At 41.1% G+C, this 17636-nt stretch overlaps 1 protein-coding gene across 1 annotated transcript in view; it reads right to left on the reverse strand.

Moving 5' to 3' along the window:
- Nucleotides 1-17636, reverse strand: part of mts (protein phosphatase 2 catalytic subunit mts) — a 55685-nt gene that overhangs the window by 25497 nt on the left and 12552 nt on the right. Inside the window, exon 5 of the mRNA XM_067138571.2 lies at nucleotides 4447-4554. Coding sequence (XP_066994672.1) covers nucleotides 4447-4554 — 108 coding nt within the window. The remainder of the gene's footprint in view (nucleotides 1-4446; nucleotides 4555-17636) is intronic.

Here is a 17636-nt window from a genome sequence, read left to right on the forward strand (position 1 = left end):
TGCTTTACCTAGATCTATAAAACATACACACAACTGCCTATTCCTCTCGCAGCATTTTTCAATTACCTGGCGCATACTGAAAATTTGATCCTGACAGCCTCTCTGTGGTCTGAAACCACACTGGGTTTCATCCAACTTCCTCTCAACGACTGATCGCACCCTCCCTTCCAGGATGCCAGTGAATACTTTGCCTGGTATACTAATCAATGAGATACCTCGATAGTTGTTGCAAACCTTCCTGTTCCCTTGCTTATAGATAGGTGAAATTACTGCTTTTGTCCACTCTTAAAAGTACCTTACCAACAGTCCACGCTAATTTTACTACTCTATGAAGCCATTTCATCCCTGCCTTCCCACTATACTTCACCATTTCAGGTCTAATTTCATCTATTCCTGCTGCCTTATGACAATGGAGTTTATTTAGCATCCTTTCTACTTCCTCAAGCGTATTCACCCACATCATTTTCCTCCTCCTCATGAACTTGGCTGTTCGCAACACCACCAGGATGATTTCCTTTTACATTGAGAAGATGTTCAAAATATTCCTTCCACTTCTCCAGTGATTTCCTGGGATCTATTATGAGTTCACCTGAATCACTCAAAACACTGTTCATTTCCTTTTCCCCTCCCATCCTAAGATTCTTTATTACTGTCCAGAAAGGTTTCCCTGCTGCTTGACCTAGCCTTTCCAGGTTATTACCAAAATCTTCCCACGACTTCTTTTTGGGCATCCACCCGCCCTTTGCTCTGACATTGCTAGGAATCCGCCAACTTTTTAGTATGCAACCTGGGTGTTGCAAGCTTTCGGTTAAAACAGTATAGTGGGTGATCGACTGCGCGTATTATCACGGGACCTGTTGTATATTATTGAGAAATTTCACACTATTGCTCATAACACCAAAAACAGAACTTTACAGAAATATAACACTTAAAAAATCCCTTTGAAATCTTAAATTTTTCATTACCTTATCTCACCTCGGAAGTTCTTTAGTGTGTGTTATGGCCTTAATTATATGGCACAAGCCTAACATTTGCCTGATTTGAAATAAGGAAATAATAGGAAACCAATACGACATGAGCCTAACATTTTCCTGATTTGGAAATAAGGAATTAATGGGAAACAAATCACGAGTAAGTGAATGAAGAGATTCGAACCTATATCCCAAATACGAACTTACAGCCGTATGTCTCTCTCGGTGTATTATTATTATTATTATTAAGATTCAGTCTGAGGATCAGTGGTAAAGTGTTCACATCCAGGTACCAAGATTGTAGTTTCAAATCCGGCAGTCGCAATCGGATCTAAGGGGCGGGAGAAAGTTCATTCGGCATTCCATGTCGTACGATATTACTACGCGAAAGATCTCTGGTGATATATTTCATTTTCATTCATGCACAGGATCACTAATAACTTCTTCCTCACTAATACTGCTGAAATCAGAGTGTAAAACATCAAATATGCTTTGAATTTCGCTATTACTGAGCATTTCGCGTGAGCAAGCAACTTCCTTCTCAGTCAGCCATCTTGTCAACAACAGAATACAGATTTCTCGATCGATATTTTAATCAATTCTCTTTGCCAAAGTTGCATACCAGAGCACTCTGGTGACACGTTGAGACACCAAGAACAGATTTCAATTAGAAATGTTTCCGGAAAATGCCAACAGATGTCACAAATGTCTCCAATATGCGACCTTGCATCCCGGCGTACCAGTCCGCTTGTGGAGTCCTGGCCCAGGCGCTCGAGCGCGTATCAGTCCGCTTACGGGTGCATAGGGGTTAACAACTATTTGTTTTGCTCCGTTTCTTTCATTTACGTACAAATCCCTGTCTGCCTCGGCCCTTGTTTGGAGCCATTTCTAATAAGCCTTCTTTTTACGATTACAAGCTGCTCTCACTTCATCATTCCACCAAGATGTTCGCTTTTTCCCATCTTTACACACAGTCGTTCCTCTACGCCTCTACGCGCACGGCCAACTCGCCCGGTGCTGACAAATCTAATCATATCATTTGCTCATTTACGTGCCTCAGAGAAACTATGTTGCGTGCAATGGTATTCCTGATAAAGAGCCCTACCCCAGATTCTGCCCTTCCCTTTCTAACACCCGTCAAGTATACTTTATAATCTATCTCTTCCTCGTTATCTCCCCTTACCCGAATATCACTTACTCCTAGCACATCCAGATGCATCCTCCTTGCTGACTCAGCCAATTCTACTTTCTTTCTTCCATAAGTCCCATTAATATTGATAGCTCCCCATCAAATTCCATTTCGTTAGCTAAGTTGTTTCCAAGGAGTCCCTCGCCTGGCAAATGGGAGTGGGACTCCCATTACTCCCATAGGTCTGAGGCTTGCTTAAAATGTTCTGAGCTCGGTAAATTCATGAAGCAGGATGCTACCCTACTTGCACATAGTCCAAGTGAGGATTTCTCCTCTAACGGGTTATGGACCACCGGTATAGTCCTAGCCGCCTGAGCACAAGGAGGGCCACGACTCAGAATATGTCCGAGATGCCCACTCCCATTCCATAGAACTGGTACCCTGACCCTCAGGACCACTTACTAGGCCACTCAGCCGTTGCCCATGGTTCACGATCTAGGACGCGGCTACAGTAACCCACACCATGAATCCAAAAATAATGAAAACTGTGCTGCAAGGAGAATTTTCCATGCAACACATAAAAAATAAACATTATTTATTAAAAACATTGCAACAAACTAATAAACTTCAAATTTTGTGTGGTACTCTATCTTAGTATGTGCTTGTGTTTAAAATTTGGTTTCGATAACTGGTAAATTGTAGAAGTTCCAAATGTCAGGCATGATTTCCTTTAAGATAAGAGTTACCGTATAATCTCGAATACCACCTGAACTGTTTTTCGAAAATATTGTTTCCAAAATTGGGTGCGGGTAAATTTATCTTTCCGAATGCGCGTAAATCGGGCATCACTGCTGGCGCGGCTTGGCAACAATGCTCTCTCTGCTCTCAGTATACGCTACTTCTGCGCTTGGCGTCAATCTCACGCACGTTCTCGGGAGTATCAACATGAATTCCACAAAGCGGTTGCGATCTTTTACTGCGAGTGAGAACCTGAAAGTAGTTCAGGAAGCCGAAATTATTGGAAATCGTGCTGCCGGTAGGAAATACGATATTGACGAGTCGTGTATTCGCGATTGGAGAAAGAAGAAAAATGTGCTATTAACAGGTAGTGGTGATTGTAGAGCTTTTCGTGGACTGAGTGTACAGTTTCCAGAAACTGAAAGAAAAACTTTATAAATATGAGACAGAAAGGCAGGAATTAGGATATGGTGTGTCAACCAAAATGTGTCAGCTTAAGACAGAGATCACAAAGGAACTTTCATCAGGAAGGTTTAAGGCAAGCCGAGGATGGGTTTGTAATTTTTATCAAAGAAATGGGTTGAGCGTACGAAGGCGAAAAGTGTTAAAAATTAGAACTGGAGGTAATGAAAAACAAAGGTGTACGGTAATGTTGCGTATTCTCGCTGACAGAACCAAATTGCCGCCGTACATTGTTCTCAAGCGAAAGACGCTTACTGAAAATCTACCCACTGGTGTTATCGTCAGACCTAAAAATTTACCCACTGGTGTTATCGTCAGATCTCAGAACTCCTGCTGGATGGACAGTTCACATGTGGAAGACTGGGTAAAGTGTGTCTGACAACGTCGCCCTGATGTATTACTGGGACAAAAGCCCTTGCTTGTTCTCGATACTTACTGCGGCCACACAACAGACGCTGTGAAGAAACATATCAAGGATGGGAAAACTGATCTAGCAGTCATTCTGGGCGGGATGACATCTATGATACAGCCGCTGAATGCTTGCGTGAACTGATTTAAAGCAGCCCTGAAACAGCTCTATACAGAATGGATGGCGGCCGATAATCACACACTGACGCCAACTGGTCGCATTCAGCGCCCAGAAGTTCAGCTGCTGTGTTCGTGGATTTTGACGTCATGGAATCGTATCCCTGGAGACCTCATACGGAAGAGCTTCAGGAAATGTGCCATTTCTAATGGTATGGATGGAAGCGATGACGACATTTTGTGGGAAGGTGATGGTGATGATCACACGCATCATATACTGCTATTTTTGAGCAGTCAGCGCACGTACGCCTATCGCTTTCATCCACCCTCCTTCACTACCACACGCACTCTGTCTCTCAAAGTACTGCGTATGACTCGCGTCGTATCTACATATGTCTTGCTTGATCATTGTGTTTGGGTCCAGTCTTAGATCGAAAGCTTCATTCAGACTCGACAAGTCATTTCCCCGCATATTTCCTGCATTTCCCTGACTTTTCCCTCTTCTTGCATGTCAGAATTAAGAGAATTTACACAAACAGATTTATTGTTTATACTAAAAAAAATGATAAATAAGCATGTTAATTACGTGACTAAAGTAAAGGAAATGAAAAATGTACTTACAATGAGTATTTAAGGGCGTCGTCCAATTCCATAATAGCCGCTTGATTCCCACAACGATAGCAATAGTTTGGAGCCGAAAATATAGTGACTACATTACGATCATGACACCTGGAAAGGAAAGCAGGGTAATATTTGAAACCATAGAATTTTTTACAACAGCAGCATTATTATACACATACAATTTTACAAACCAAAAGGATTTAGCACTGAAAGTTGTGCGATTAAAAAGCCACAGCTCCACAAGCTTCTTCCTGATGAGATGTAGATTCCTCGATGGCAGTAAGTTTCAATTGTGCAGAAAGTGAAAAATTCTCCGCTCTCTAAACCTTGTAATCAACAATTTCCAGACTTGGTGAAAACAAGTCCAAACCAAATGATGTGTGTAGAGTACTCAGCTCGAAGCCTGGTTGGATCCCCAGCAGCTCCTCCATTAGCGTACAAGGGAAGTGAGGAGTGTTGTAGTTTCCCATTGCTGTCCTCAGTCTGCCATGCCCACTGAAATGCACGCACCAACTGATCCTTACTCCATCAATAACAGAGACTGGTTGCATTACCAGCACTGCTCATTCCTTAGTCACTTTCATATTGTCAAAGCCAATGGTGAGACTGACCCTAAAATAAATTTGTTTTAAGTCCATACCATTAGACATAGCGCACTGTAAACACTAGATTCACCAGCAAAGGCATCAAAGCTTCCTAGGAAAAAAATTGTCTTTCTGTCTAAAAACTTCAGATTTTTGTTTCACACTTCACTTTTATCACTTGACTGGGGACTTCTATGTAATTACATACTTCGTTCCTTGCTATTTACATGCTGGGAAAAGTTATATATTCACAAACCACTATGTTAGGGTCATTATAGCTGAATTTCATGTAACTTTTTTTTTTACATTTGTAGATATTCTTATCGATATTACATATTTTAGAAATATAGTTTTCTCATATGTAAATTTAAAACTGAGATTTTCAGTCTGTTGGCCACACAAATTCAATATAAATGTTACACTATAATATACCTGTAAAAAACACATTAAACAAGGAATAAAATTACGCACTACTCCTTGTTTAATAATGTGGTCTTTTTTTAACATTCTCAGGAATGTCATTCCATTCACAGGATGTGAAAACTGTGGAGGAGCTTGTGAAATGTGGTAGTTTTGTGGGTCAGCAGTGCAAGTGGTGGTGCTGATCATTGTTTTAAGAGGAAGTACAACTAGGAAACCATTCTCTACATAACACAAATCAGAGAGGAAAAAATGGAAGGGATGTGACCCTTCAAAAAATGAAGATATCGGCCAAAGAAAGACAAGGGCCACTAAGGGCGTGAAAATGACAGAATCCCTAGGCATCAAATGCTCTAACCCCATTCAGGTTGGAAAAGAACAAGAGATGACTAAGCAAGGTCAGATAGGATAGATGAAAGTGAGGAACCTAGCAAGCAATGCCAGGACTCAGCTAAGGGCCCTGTAGTCGCTAACTCACACACCGAAGTTCAGAGCGTGTAAGAGGCAGGGGATTCCATGGGTGTTATTCTACGGCCCGGGCGAGTGGCAGTGCAAGAAGGGTGGTGTTACATGCTTGGGTATTACTGTCACAAAGTGAGAAGAGGTAAATGAAGGAATTTCTCAGGTAGATGTGTTGCGAAGAATTTAAAATTTTATGCAGGATACTTAGTGAGAGCTAAGTATGCCGCACGTTTAGACATGGCCATGATAAGGGTGTAAATGATGGTGGTATAGGAATGAAGTGCCCCAGATTGCATATGTACACACGTCTTCTGTCCTCATAGTTGATTTTGTAATACCGCACCTGCATCTCTGAAAATGTATTCACAGCAATCAAAATAAGGCAATACAAGGACTTTCGACCAGTTCTTTTTAGTTTCTCCAGAAAAATGTATTTTAGCTGGTTTGGTAAATGAAGAGAAGAAAATTTCAGTTTCATTATGTTTGAAACATGAGCAGTCCAGGACATTTCACTGTAAATATACTACTGCCACAAATTAAGATCGACTTTGTTAACTTTTTAGGAAAGCTTGGTATAGTCCTAAAGGAGAGTTTGTTGGGTTAATTTTAAGACTGCACAATGAAGACCATGACTTTATGGAAAGTTGGTGTAAACAACATATTTACATGATCTACAGCTAAAGTCACAGTCACCTGGAGTCACATGTATATAAATCTCTAGGTCATTAGCATAAAGATGTTTGTAATACTTCAAACTGTCAGAGATACTGTTAATATACAGAGTAGGAGACCCAGCACAGAACCCTGTGGTACACCACTCTGCAGAGTATGCTATGAAGATATATTCTGACTATGCGAAAAACACTGCCGTCAGTCAAGGTAAGAATATATTCACGATGAAGCATTATTTGAAGAGTGGAAAGAATACAATTTCGACACTAAAATGTTGAACTGTACAGTATAATGGTTTACTTAAGCCCAGCAGTACAAGAACAGTTGCCAGTCTTATCCACATGTATGATGTCAGTAACTTATAGCATAGCAGTGGTAATACCATGTCCTGGTCGGATGCCTGACTAGAACATCAAGTAGATTATAGCACTGTTCAAGTATTCTGCGATTTGTGCATTAACAATGTATTCAAGGCAGCATGAACGATAACAGGTGGTGCAGAGACAGAAATAGAAGGATAAGACAAAATACAATGTTGGTACAGTGAGAGAAAGCAGAAGCTACCAGTCCTTACATTAGGTTATGTTTTGTTTGGTTTCACTGGTATATAGATCATCCCCTCCGCTGTGAAGCAGGTGACCTTGCCGTGGTGGGGAGGCCTGCGTAACTAACTCATATGAATGATATACTGGTGATTGCTTCCGGCGGTAAAGTAGTCCTCCATTCAGATCTCCGGGTGGGAACTACACGAGAGGGGGCGATCACCAGGAAGATGTATACTGACAAAGCGAGTCAGAGCATGGAATGTTAGAAGTTTGATTCGTTGTGGTAGATTAGAGAATCTGAAAAGGGAGATGGATAGACTAAAGTTAGATGTAGTTGGTATAAGTGAAGTACGTTGGCAGGAAGAACAGGAATTTTGGTCAGGCGACTACCGAATTATCAACACAAAATCAAACAGGGGAAATGCAGGAGTTGGTTTAATAATGAATAAGAAAATAGGCAGCGGGTAAACTACTACGACCAGCATAGTGAAAGAATTATTGTCGTCAAGATAAACACCAAACCAATAAAACAAAACCAAACCCCATGGCACTACAGCCCTTGAAGGGCCTAGGCCTACCAAGCGACTGCTGCTCAGCCCGAAGGCCTGCACATTACGAGGTGTCGTGTGATCAGCACGAAGAAACCTTTCGGCCGTTATTCTTGGCTTTTTAGAATGGGGCCGCTATTTCACCGTCAGATAGCACCTCAATTCTAATCACGTAGGCTGAGTGGACCTCGAATCAGCCCTCAGGTCCAGGTAAAAATCCCTGACCTGGCCAGGAATCGAACCTGGAGCCTCCTGGTAAGAGGCAGGCACGCTACCCCTACACCACGGGGCCGGCACACCAAACCAATGCCTATCACAATAGTGCAGGTCTATATGCCTACTAGCTCACCAGATGATGAAGTTGAAAGAATATATGAAGATTTAATACAATATGTAAAAGGTGATGAGAATCTAATTGTGATGGGAAACTGTAATGCAGTGGTAGGCCAAGGAACAGAAGGTAATACAGTAGGAGAATTCGGATGGGGACAAAGGAACGAAAGAGGAAGTCGGCTGGTTGAATTCTGCACTGATCGTAATTTAGTCCTTGCCAATACTTGGTTCAAACACCACAAAAGACAGCTGTATACGTGGACGAGACCTTGAGACACTGGAAGGTATCAAGTAGACTTCATTATAATTAGGCAGAGATTCAGAAACCAGCTTTTGGATTGCAAAACTTTCCCAGGCACAGGCGATTAAAGAATGAAGTGGATAGAAAGTGCCAGGTAGCTAAGGAAGAATGACTGAAGGAGAAGTGCCCATTGGGGCTGTAGTTTGGTTTTGTTTAGGGGTGTTTGTAAGATTATAAGTATACATATTTCATTCTTGTGATGTTTAGCCAAATTGTTAATGGTTTATTCGTTCCCGTGACCCAGAAGTTCCGGGTTCAATTCCTGGCCAGGTCAGGCATTTTTACGTGGATATCAGGGCTGGTTCCAGGTTCACTCATTCTACGATTACCTTTAATTGAAGAGATATTTAATTGCGAGTTGGCGACCCCGGTCTAGAGAGCCAGGAATAACAGCCGAGAGGATTCGTCACACTGACCATGTGTCACCACGTAATCTGCAGGCCTTCGGACCAAGTAGCAGTCGCTCGGTAGGCGGAGTGCAAGGATGTCGAAGGTTGTATGGTTCCAGGAAAGGTACATGCTGCATACAGGAAAATCAAGGAAACCTTTGGAGAAAGGAAATCTAGGTGTATGAATATTAAGAGCTCAGATGGAAAGCCACTTATAGGGAAAGAAGACAAAGCAGAAAGATGGCAGGAACATATCCAACAGTTGTATCGAGGTAAAGCTGTAGATAATTTGGTTCTGGAACAAGAAGAGACTGTTGATGCTGATGAAATGGGAGGCCCAATTTTGAGGTCAGAGCTTGGCAGAGCTGTGAGCGACCTAAATAGGAATGGATAATGCGGGATTTATACAACGTGATTTAATTAGGATGGAAAATTCTAAATTCCCATGGGGGGAATTAGATATTTTTCACCAATAGAGCATGTCAAAAACATATTAGATGTAAGGCTTTTCAGGTGTTTGCTCTATTAACCAGTGTTTTGTCTTAGGTCTGACACTAGACTCTTCAGAGTGGGATGTGTCAGACCCTACCCACTGACTGCCAATGCCTGAAAAGCCTTACATCTGATATGTTTTTGATATGCTCTACTGGTGAAAAATATCTAATTCCCTCCATGGGAATTTAGAATTTCCCATTCGGAATTGTTAGGCGGGCAATAATTCCATTGTGGAAATTTATCTCCCGTATGCAGTTTTCAGACTGTGCCTCTTAAATAGGCTTCTGGTAAGTTCACCTGCATACAGCCATCGTCAGAGGGTAAGGTCTGACACATCCCACTCTGAAGAGTCTAGTGTCAGACCTACGACGAAACGCTGGTTAATAGAGCAAACGCCTGAAAAGCCTTACATCTGATATGTTAATTAGGATGCTCGCGGGACCACGTAATTTGAAAGAATAATACAGGAAAACTAAGGTCTGACACATCCCACTCTGAAGAGTCTAGTGTCAGACCTACGACGAAACGCTGGTTAATAGAGCAAACGCCTGAAAAGCCTTACATCTGATATGTTAATTAGGATGCTCGCGGGACCACGTAATTTGAAAGAATAATACAGGAAAACTATAACAATAGTAATATAAACTATAAAAATATAAACTATAATAATAGTAATATAATAATACAGCAAACTACAAGCTGCAGAAATGAAGTTCCTACGAACTATGGTACAGAAGACAAAAAGGGACAGGGTAAGGAATGAAAGAATAAGGGAGCAAGCGGGTGTGTACCCATCCCTGAATGAAAAAGTGACAAGGGCCCGTTTGAAATGGTTTGGCCATGTCAAACGAATGGACGATGGAAGGACAGCAAAACAATGGCTACACACAGTCGTGGCCGGAAAACGACCGGTAGGAAGACCTAGGAAGAGGTGGCTGGACCAAGTGAAAGAGGACATAGGAACAAGAGGAATCAGCTGGGATGTCGTCTTGAGAGAAGAGTGGTACATGGACAGACAGAAGTGGAGAGTGCTCGTAAACCACACCCGGGCAACTGGAGTGGAAAACTGATGATGATGAATACAGGAAAACGTAGTTTCCGGGAACATATAATCGAAGTGCTGCCATGATGTTACTGGAAAAAAAAAAAAAAAAAAGTAAAGTATGCATGCGAGAAAACTGCATAACGTAACATGTGTATTGCACAACTTCCACTAACAGGATAAAAAACACAGTAAGTTACCAAGGGGATGGCCCTCACCAGAGGAGTTGAACAGTTGCCATCTCTGAACTGTGTACCTCCTTGGTTACTATAGCCCAGAAATTCAAACAGAACATACCGTATATGCTCGCACCATGTACATCTCACACCCCATTTTTAACATTTGAAACTGCAGGGGAAAAAATCCCTGTACATAACTTGCATTAATTTGACGTCATATAGCCGGTTGCACAAACTGCTTCATGTTAGATCAGAGACAAAATTGATCTCAGTTCACCCTAAGCTTAAATTTTTTTGTTGTATAAATGTTAATCTGAGATCAATTCGCACTGAACTAGGATTAACTTGGACTGGAGAAATTTCTCCGATCAAACTCTTTGATCTCAGTTCAAGGAGTTGTTTTCTATTCAAAATAGAAGAACAGCCGATTGTGAACATAATATTACCCGTGTTGTTACGATAAATTATAAAATAAAAAAAACACAAAAGACTAACCTAATACATCGTTAGCTGTAGTTGTCCGTATATAAGCTATATTACGCTTCTTATAAAACAATTTTACACCATAACCTCTATGAATTGCTTACGATATTACATTATGTTCATGTTTTACAGATGTCTGGTTAGTGGGATATAGAGGGTTATTCAGCTAAGTTGTCCATCCATAACAACATACGGACCATTCAAGATAGAATGGTGTCAATATCCTCTGAGGTAATGCTATTAACTTTGTTTTTAAAATGGAACTACACTGTTTTATATAACTAGCCTTGTAGATTTAAGCATCACAAGTTCAGCACTGTGATTATTCTGAAAATACTTTGAGAAATTGTATATTCAAATGTGCTTCATTTGCCACCTCAGGACTGCCCTGTTCGATTCACGCTGCGCTCCGTGTGAAACATGAGCTTGACATGCAAAGTTTCTTCACCTTTTTCTGATAGCTATGTAATCGCTCTGCTGTGCTCATAAAAGCACTAAGACCAAATGTATGATTTAACACCTTCAATATCCCCATAGGTAACAGAAACTGTGAAAGAAAAACTGCCATGTGACAGGCTGTATATGACATTTTTACCCTGACGTGATATTAAACCACACAAGACCGAATGAGCTAGTTCAACTGGACAATCACTAATCGATTCTTCAAAGAACGAATAAAAGAAAGAGAACGGCCACTAAGGCCGTGAAAATGAAACACTCTTTAGGCTTCTCATACATAATACCATCAGGATCAGAAAAAACAAGGGGTAACTGAGGGAAGTCAGATATCCGTTTATCCTTCACCTGTGTTCGCTGCAAGAAGAGCATATACGAAGAAATTCCAGTACAGGCTGCATACGATGTTCATTTGTTGACAGTCACGGCCAGCTCAATCCCACCATTTAAGTATTACCCAACGGGCAAAGCTATTCCATATTTCATTTGTTTTGCGGTGTTGCAGCGTCCACTTTTCTGATTACATTTGAACTACACATGTGTAAACCGAGTTCAGTTTTGTACAATGCGACAAAGTCGTAATCTCAGTACATTTTCAGAACTAGGTTCTAAATTGATCTCCTGTCAAATGTCTTTATGCAACCGGCCCATAAATAGAGCCCTGCACGGATATCTGCAAAGTTAATGTCTTGGCGGATACAAACTGTGTAGCAGTGCGGATAATTTCTAAATAATGACGTTTATTGATTTCACTCATGTATACTCTTATTTTTGCTTGTGGTTAAGAGACCCTTGACACTGGTATGGGAGAATAGTGATATATACAGAGCCTAGAGACCATAAAGCAGAAAATCTGACCTAAGCCTAGCTGGCTCCTGTCCTCAATTAATGGAAGTAAGGAACAAGGGTCAATACGTCGGTAATTTTCGCAAGTGAAAGTCCCTCATGAACCTGTGACTAGGGGGTTCTGGTAACATATCTATCCGTTTCAATATCTTGGGTGTAATATACTGTAGTTAAATATTTACAATATCCATGGATAATAATTTTGTGGATGAAGAAAGTGCAGATGCGGATATTATTTTGTATATCCGCGCAGGGCTCTACCCATAAAGACATACGGTAACTACGCAAAATAAAGTTTGGGTATTCCATGGACATGCCTACATTAAATATCGGGACTGTACCAATTGTTGCTACGGTACTTTTTACGTGACAGTATAAGAAGCTGCATTTCTTTTTACCTGCAGAACGGTGGAGGCTAGATGTTGTAACAAAAATACCTAACTCGCTAACCCCCGCCCCAAGGCCGCATTTATAGCCAGTCAGTCACACTCGGTCATCCCTCTCACTCTACCGTCTGTCAGTATGCTCATCGCTACCTGTCCGGCAGAGCTGATCACATGAACTGGGAGTGTTTCCCTGCCCAGGCAGTTAAGTGATCACGCTATTAGGTATTGTCCATCTGTTGTATTGTCGACAAGTACCAGTATTCTATCTTTACTTTTCATTCTTGTTTCTCATTTTTTTTGTGTAGGTCGATCTTTAAGTTATGGAGAAACATGGGAGTTATACGGCTGGGTTTAAACTCTAAGTGATAAAATATGCTGAAGAACATAGTAACAGAGCTGCCAGTTGAGAATTCAGTGTGACTGAGCTTAATGTTCACTACTGGCGTAAACAGAAAGCTGCGCTGGAAACCACCAACTGAACACATAAGGCATCATGAGGGCCAAAAACTGGTAAGTTTCCTTAACTGGAAGATGAGTTGCTTCATTACATTACAGAGTTGCGAAATGATGGCTTTAGAATCTCGCACGAGATGCTACATTTCAAAGCGCGCAAACTAGCGATTAAGGGAGGAATTAGCTGTTCGGATTGAAAGTGAGCCAGGGTTGGATCCGTAGATTCACGACACGAAAGGAATTGTGTCTGCGAAGGCGACATCTCTCTGTCAGAGAATGCCAAGCTATTTCAGACAAAATTATAGATTTTCATTGCAATGTGATAGCAAGTTATGAATCTCATAAGACCGTATTGGATTTCAGAATATAGAAGTTACACTTTCAGTACCATTGACCAAGACATGCAAATACTTAAGTATGTAAACAAAAGTAGTCTAATGACCAGGTACGAAAATGCTTATATTTCCTTGGACCAGCATTTTAATAAAAAATAGTAATCTAAACGCATCTCAGATATTAACAATCCTATAATCGAGCAAATCCCCAATCTACTTGTTAATTTTGGTATCAATGCTAATAATTTCATTAAAATCTTTTACTATAAACATGCATTCAATCCACTGGTAGCAACAGTAACTACACCTACAAGTGCCTCTGCGCACTGCATCCCCTCCACTAGTTCCTAATTCCCTTCCCCTCCAGTCTTCTTCCCCGCCTCTACGACCACATCCATACAACACATGCAGCAGCAAGCTAGTGACCAACAGACCTTCTTAAACAACGAAGGGACTAATCACCTCGCAGCCAACATAAGGGGCAAGCGTTTTTAATAACATTTAATAACATTTCCCTAACAGTAGAGTAGAGTAGAGTATACTGACAACTTTTTCTTTTCATTCACAGGGTTCAACCCAATTGATTCTGCCTATTCACTTTTAAAGATTAGTTGATTCCCCATTTGAAGATCAAGATAACAGATCGCCAATCCATAATAATAACAACGATCGGAGACAACGCGAGGAAGTCCCTCGAGTTTCACGTCGATTCATGCAACTTACTACGGAGTATTGAAAGGTGGATCCTTCCCTATAATATTGTACATCTTCTTAACATTTTATTCTTCACAACATTTGTTTTTCAACTGACCCATCACATGATTTCTACGCACCTCACTAAGTTTTAATCTATGAAATGAGACCACAGCTTGCAATTCCATATCAGCTCACTCTTACTGGAAAAAACTGTTCTTAATTACAAGCATTCAAATGCCACCGTTTGAAGATTGTTATGATCTCGAATATTATATAATAATTCATAGCAACTCACTAACATTTCCATGTCACACCTTACACATCAGCGATTTTATGGTTACCACTTGTTTTTTAACAGACATAATATAGTCTTATTGAATGGTTTTAAATTGCTAAAATTAATTTTTATCAATGTAATATTAGACCTTATGAACATTTCATATTATATGAACTGGATACAGGGCCCTTGACCTACCTTGGTTTAAGTCTTTTTCTAGCTGATGATGCTTACGAAGTATAAGTGAAACATGCCCTAGTTCTAACATTTGTATAATGTTTATATCCTAAATATAAGGATTGTTATGTATTGGAAAGGTGGTTTTAATTAATGTTGTAACTTCTGTATGTGATAGCAATGCGGAAGAAAAAACAATTACCTCTTATCTCAAATTGGCAAAGCAGATCAAACCCTGATAAACTTTAGACATGCCATGCAACACCGTCAACAAGAAGGGAGAATCTAGCGTGCTCGTACATACAACTGAGTGTAAAAAACAGTGTTGCAGTGTCATGCTAGCAATAACCGCAGACAGAAGAAAATTGCCACTATGTTATTTTCAAAAGAAAAACAGTGCCTAAAGTGAAGTTTCCCAAAGGCATTCATATACGGGTTCAAGACAAAGGATGGATACAGTTCTTGTCCACGACTGGGTCCGTACGGTGTGGGGAGCACGACCAGGGGCACTGTTACAATGAAAGGTTAGATGACGGAGGAAAGAAATACTGCGGAGCAAGCTCTTGCCCTCACATTGGGTAATGACTTTGAAGAAGTTGACGATGATAGTGATTTATCATCTGATTCCAGTGACGAAACGACTTCACTTTCACCTTCTACTTCAGGCAAGTTTTCTACTCCAGTTACTACTGCATCATCTAAAAGATCAGCCTACTACTTCAACGATTCAACTGAAGATGAAGATCAGGTGCCTTAACCACCGAGCAGAAAACTGAATTGGAAAAAGAAGAACCTGAATCCAAAGAAACATAAGTTTGATGCAGCTAATTCTGGACTGAAAAGTTTAGTAGACAATACTGTATGTTAAGTTTCTTCCAGCTATTTTTTAAGAGTATCATAACTCTTCTGTACGAGGAGACTAATAGGTATTTTTCTCAGAAGGCGGCTGGAGTTCTCAAGAGGGAAGGATGTGAAGGTGTGTGACATTTACATTTTTATTGCCATCTTGTTTATTATGACGAGAGTGAAAAAACTGGAGCTTGTCGAAATACTGGACTGAGAACCCAATTCTTCATAAACACCTATTTTTGCTATCTCGGGACTGCTTTCAGAATATCTTGAGATTTCTCCATTTTCTAATAATGAAGAGCCTCAGAACAATGACTGTTTGTACAAAGTATGCTGTGTAATCCAATATTTTAGAGAGCAATGTAAGGAACATTTCTATCCCTATGAAAACTTGTGCATCAATGAAAGTCTTCTTTTATTCAAGGGCAGACTAAAAAATCAAGCAATACATTCCTGCTAAAAGAAGCCGCTTCGGAATGAGGACATATGTTATTTGTGACATGACCAATTATATATTAGATTCATTGTTTATTGTGACCGGCTACGGATATAAAGAAATATGACAAGGGCATCTCAGGAGACACTTGTTACATAGATGGAGCCCTATTTGCTGAAAGGACACACCCTCTATTGCGACAACTGGTACTCGAGTCCCCCCTTGTTTTATTGGCTGTATGACAGGGCAACCAAGGCTTGTGGCACAGTTTGTTTGTCCAACCCTTGTTCCGTTTCTCTTATAGGGTCGGGTATGAGGAGAGGCGAGATGAATCTCTCGTGGCAGGTTTTTAGGACCGGATGCCCTTTCTGACAGTAACCTCACCATAGGAGTTAATGAGATGAAATGAATGACGTGATATACGGTAGTAGGAAGGGAGAGGGTGAAACCCAGTGCCGGCACGTAGCGTACTCCTGTTGAATAGCAACAAGGGGTGTGCTCAAGGTTTAAAGTCTCCATCAGATGGACAAATCACCATCAACAGCGTCATAAGCCCTCACTCCATATGAACACTGCGGAGAGGTTTGGAATTTAATCCAGGCTTTTGGCACGCAATCTAGTGATTAGAAATTGTATACCACCGCCTCCCCTACCCTGCCGGCCAACACTCTGATGGTGAATTCTTTTTTACCAACGGGACTCGAACCCGCTAACCTCGATGTCAGACCGTTCAGACTTCAACGCCTTAACGATCATAGCCACCAGGAGGGCTGCTTGCGGCGCAGCGAGACGTAGAAAAGATATGCCTACAATGGCGGAAAAGCTGAAGAAAGGTGAGCTCACTTTCTGCTCTGTGCCAGGACTACTATTGGCAATAAAATGGTGCAACAAGAAATAAGTTTGGATGCTTTCGACATTTCACCGGGCAGAAATGGTGGAAACCTCAAAGAAGCAATTGAAGCTTTTGTCAGTTGTAGATTACAACAAATCAATGGGACCTGTGGACCCAAGTGAAATGCAATGAAGACTGTGGAAAGCATAGGAAAATCTTCTAAATGGTACCGCAAGCTGTTTAGTCATATGATACATATGACACTTTTCAACTCCTATTTATTGCCTCTACAATAGATTTGTAATGAAAAGTAATGCCAAGTTCCAAATGGGATTCATTCAGGAAATACAGTAGAAGTCCACTATAGCGAGTACGGCATATAACGCCCCGTTATACCGACAATGTTTTGTTGTCCCTTCAAAATTTCTATATTAAACTGTATATAATCTTTTGGTTACAGCGAGAGCCCTATCAGTGACGCATCCGTTATTATGAGCGATTAAGCGCCTGCGATTTTTTCCGATACAGGTGTGGGTTACTGTAGTCACGTCCTAGTTCGTGAACCATGGGGAACGGTTGAGTGGTCTAGTAAGTGGTCCTGAGAGTTCGCATACCAGTTGGTATGGAATGGGAGTGGGCATCTCGGACATCTCTGAATCATAGCCCTCCTTGTGCTCAGGCGGCTAGGACTATACAATCCACCAGTGGTCCATAACTGTGGACTATGTGTAAGTAGGGTAGCATCCTGCTTCATGAATTTACCAAGCTCAGAACATTTTAAGCAAGACTCGGACCTATGGGAGTAACGGAGTCCCACTCCCATTTCACAGGCGAGGGATCCTTGGAAACAACTTGGCGAACGAAATGGAATTCAATGGGGAGCTATCAACATTAACGGGGCTTATGGAAGATGGACTGTGAAGGATGGACTCTCTTGAAGGAGGATGTGAAACAAAGAGAGGCAGTGGAAATGTGGCTATGGAGGAAGATGACA

This window comes from Anabrus simplex, chromosome 1, assembly GCF_040414725.1.
Source record: "Anabrus simplex isolate iqAnaSimp1 chromosome 1, ASM4041472v1, whole genome shotgun sequence".
NCBI classification, from domain to species: domain Eukaryota; kingdom Metazoa; phylum Arthropoda; class Insecta; order Orthoptera; family Tettigoniidae; genus Anabrus; species Anabrus simplex.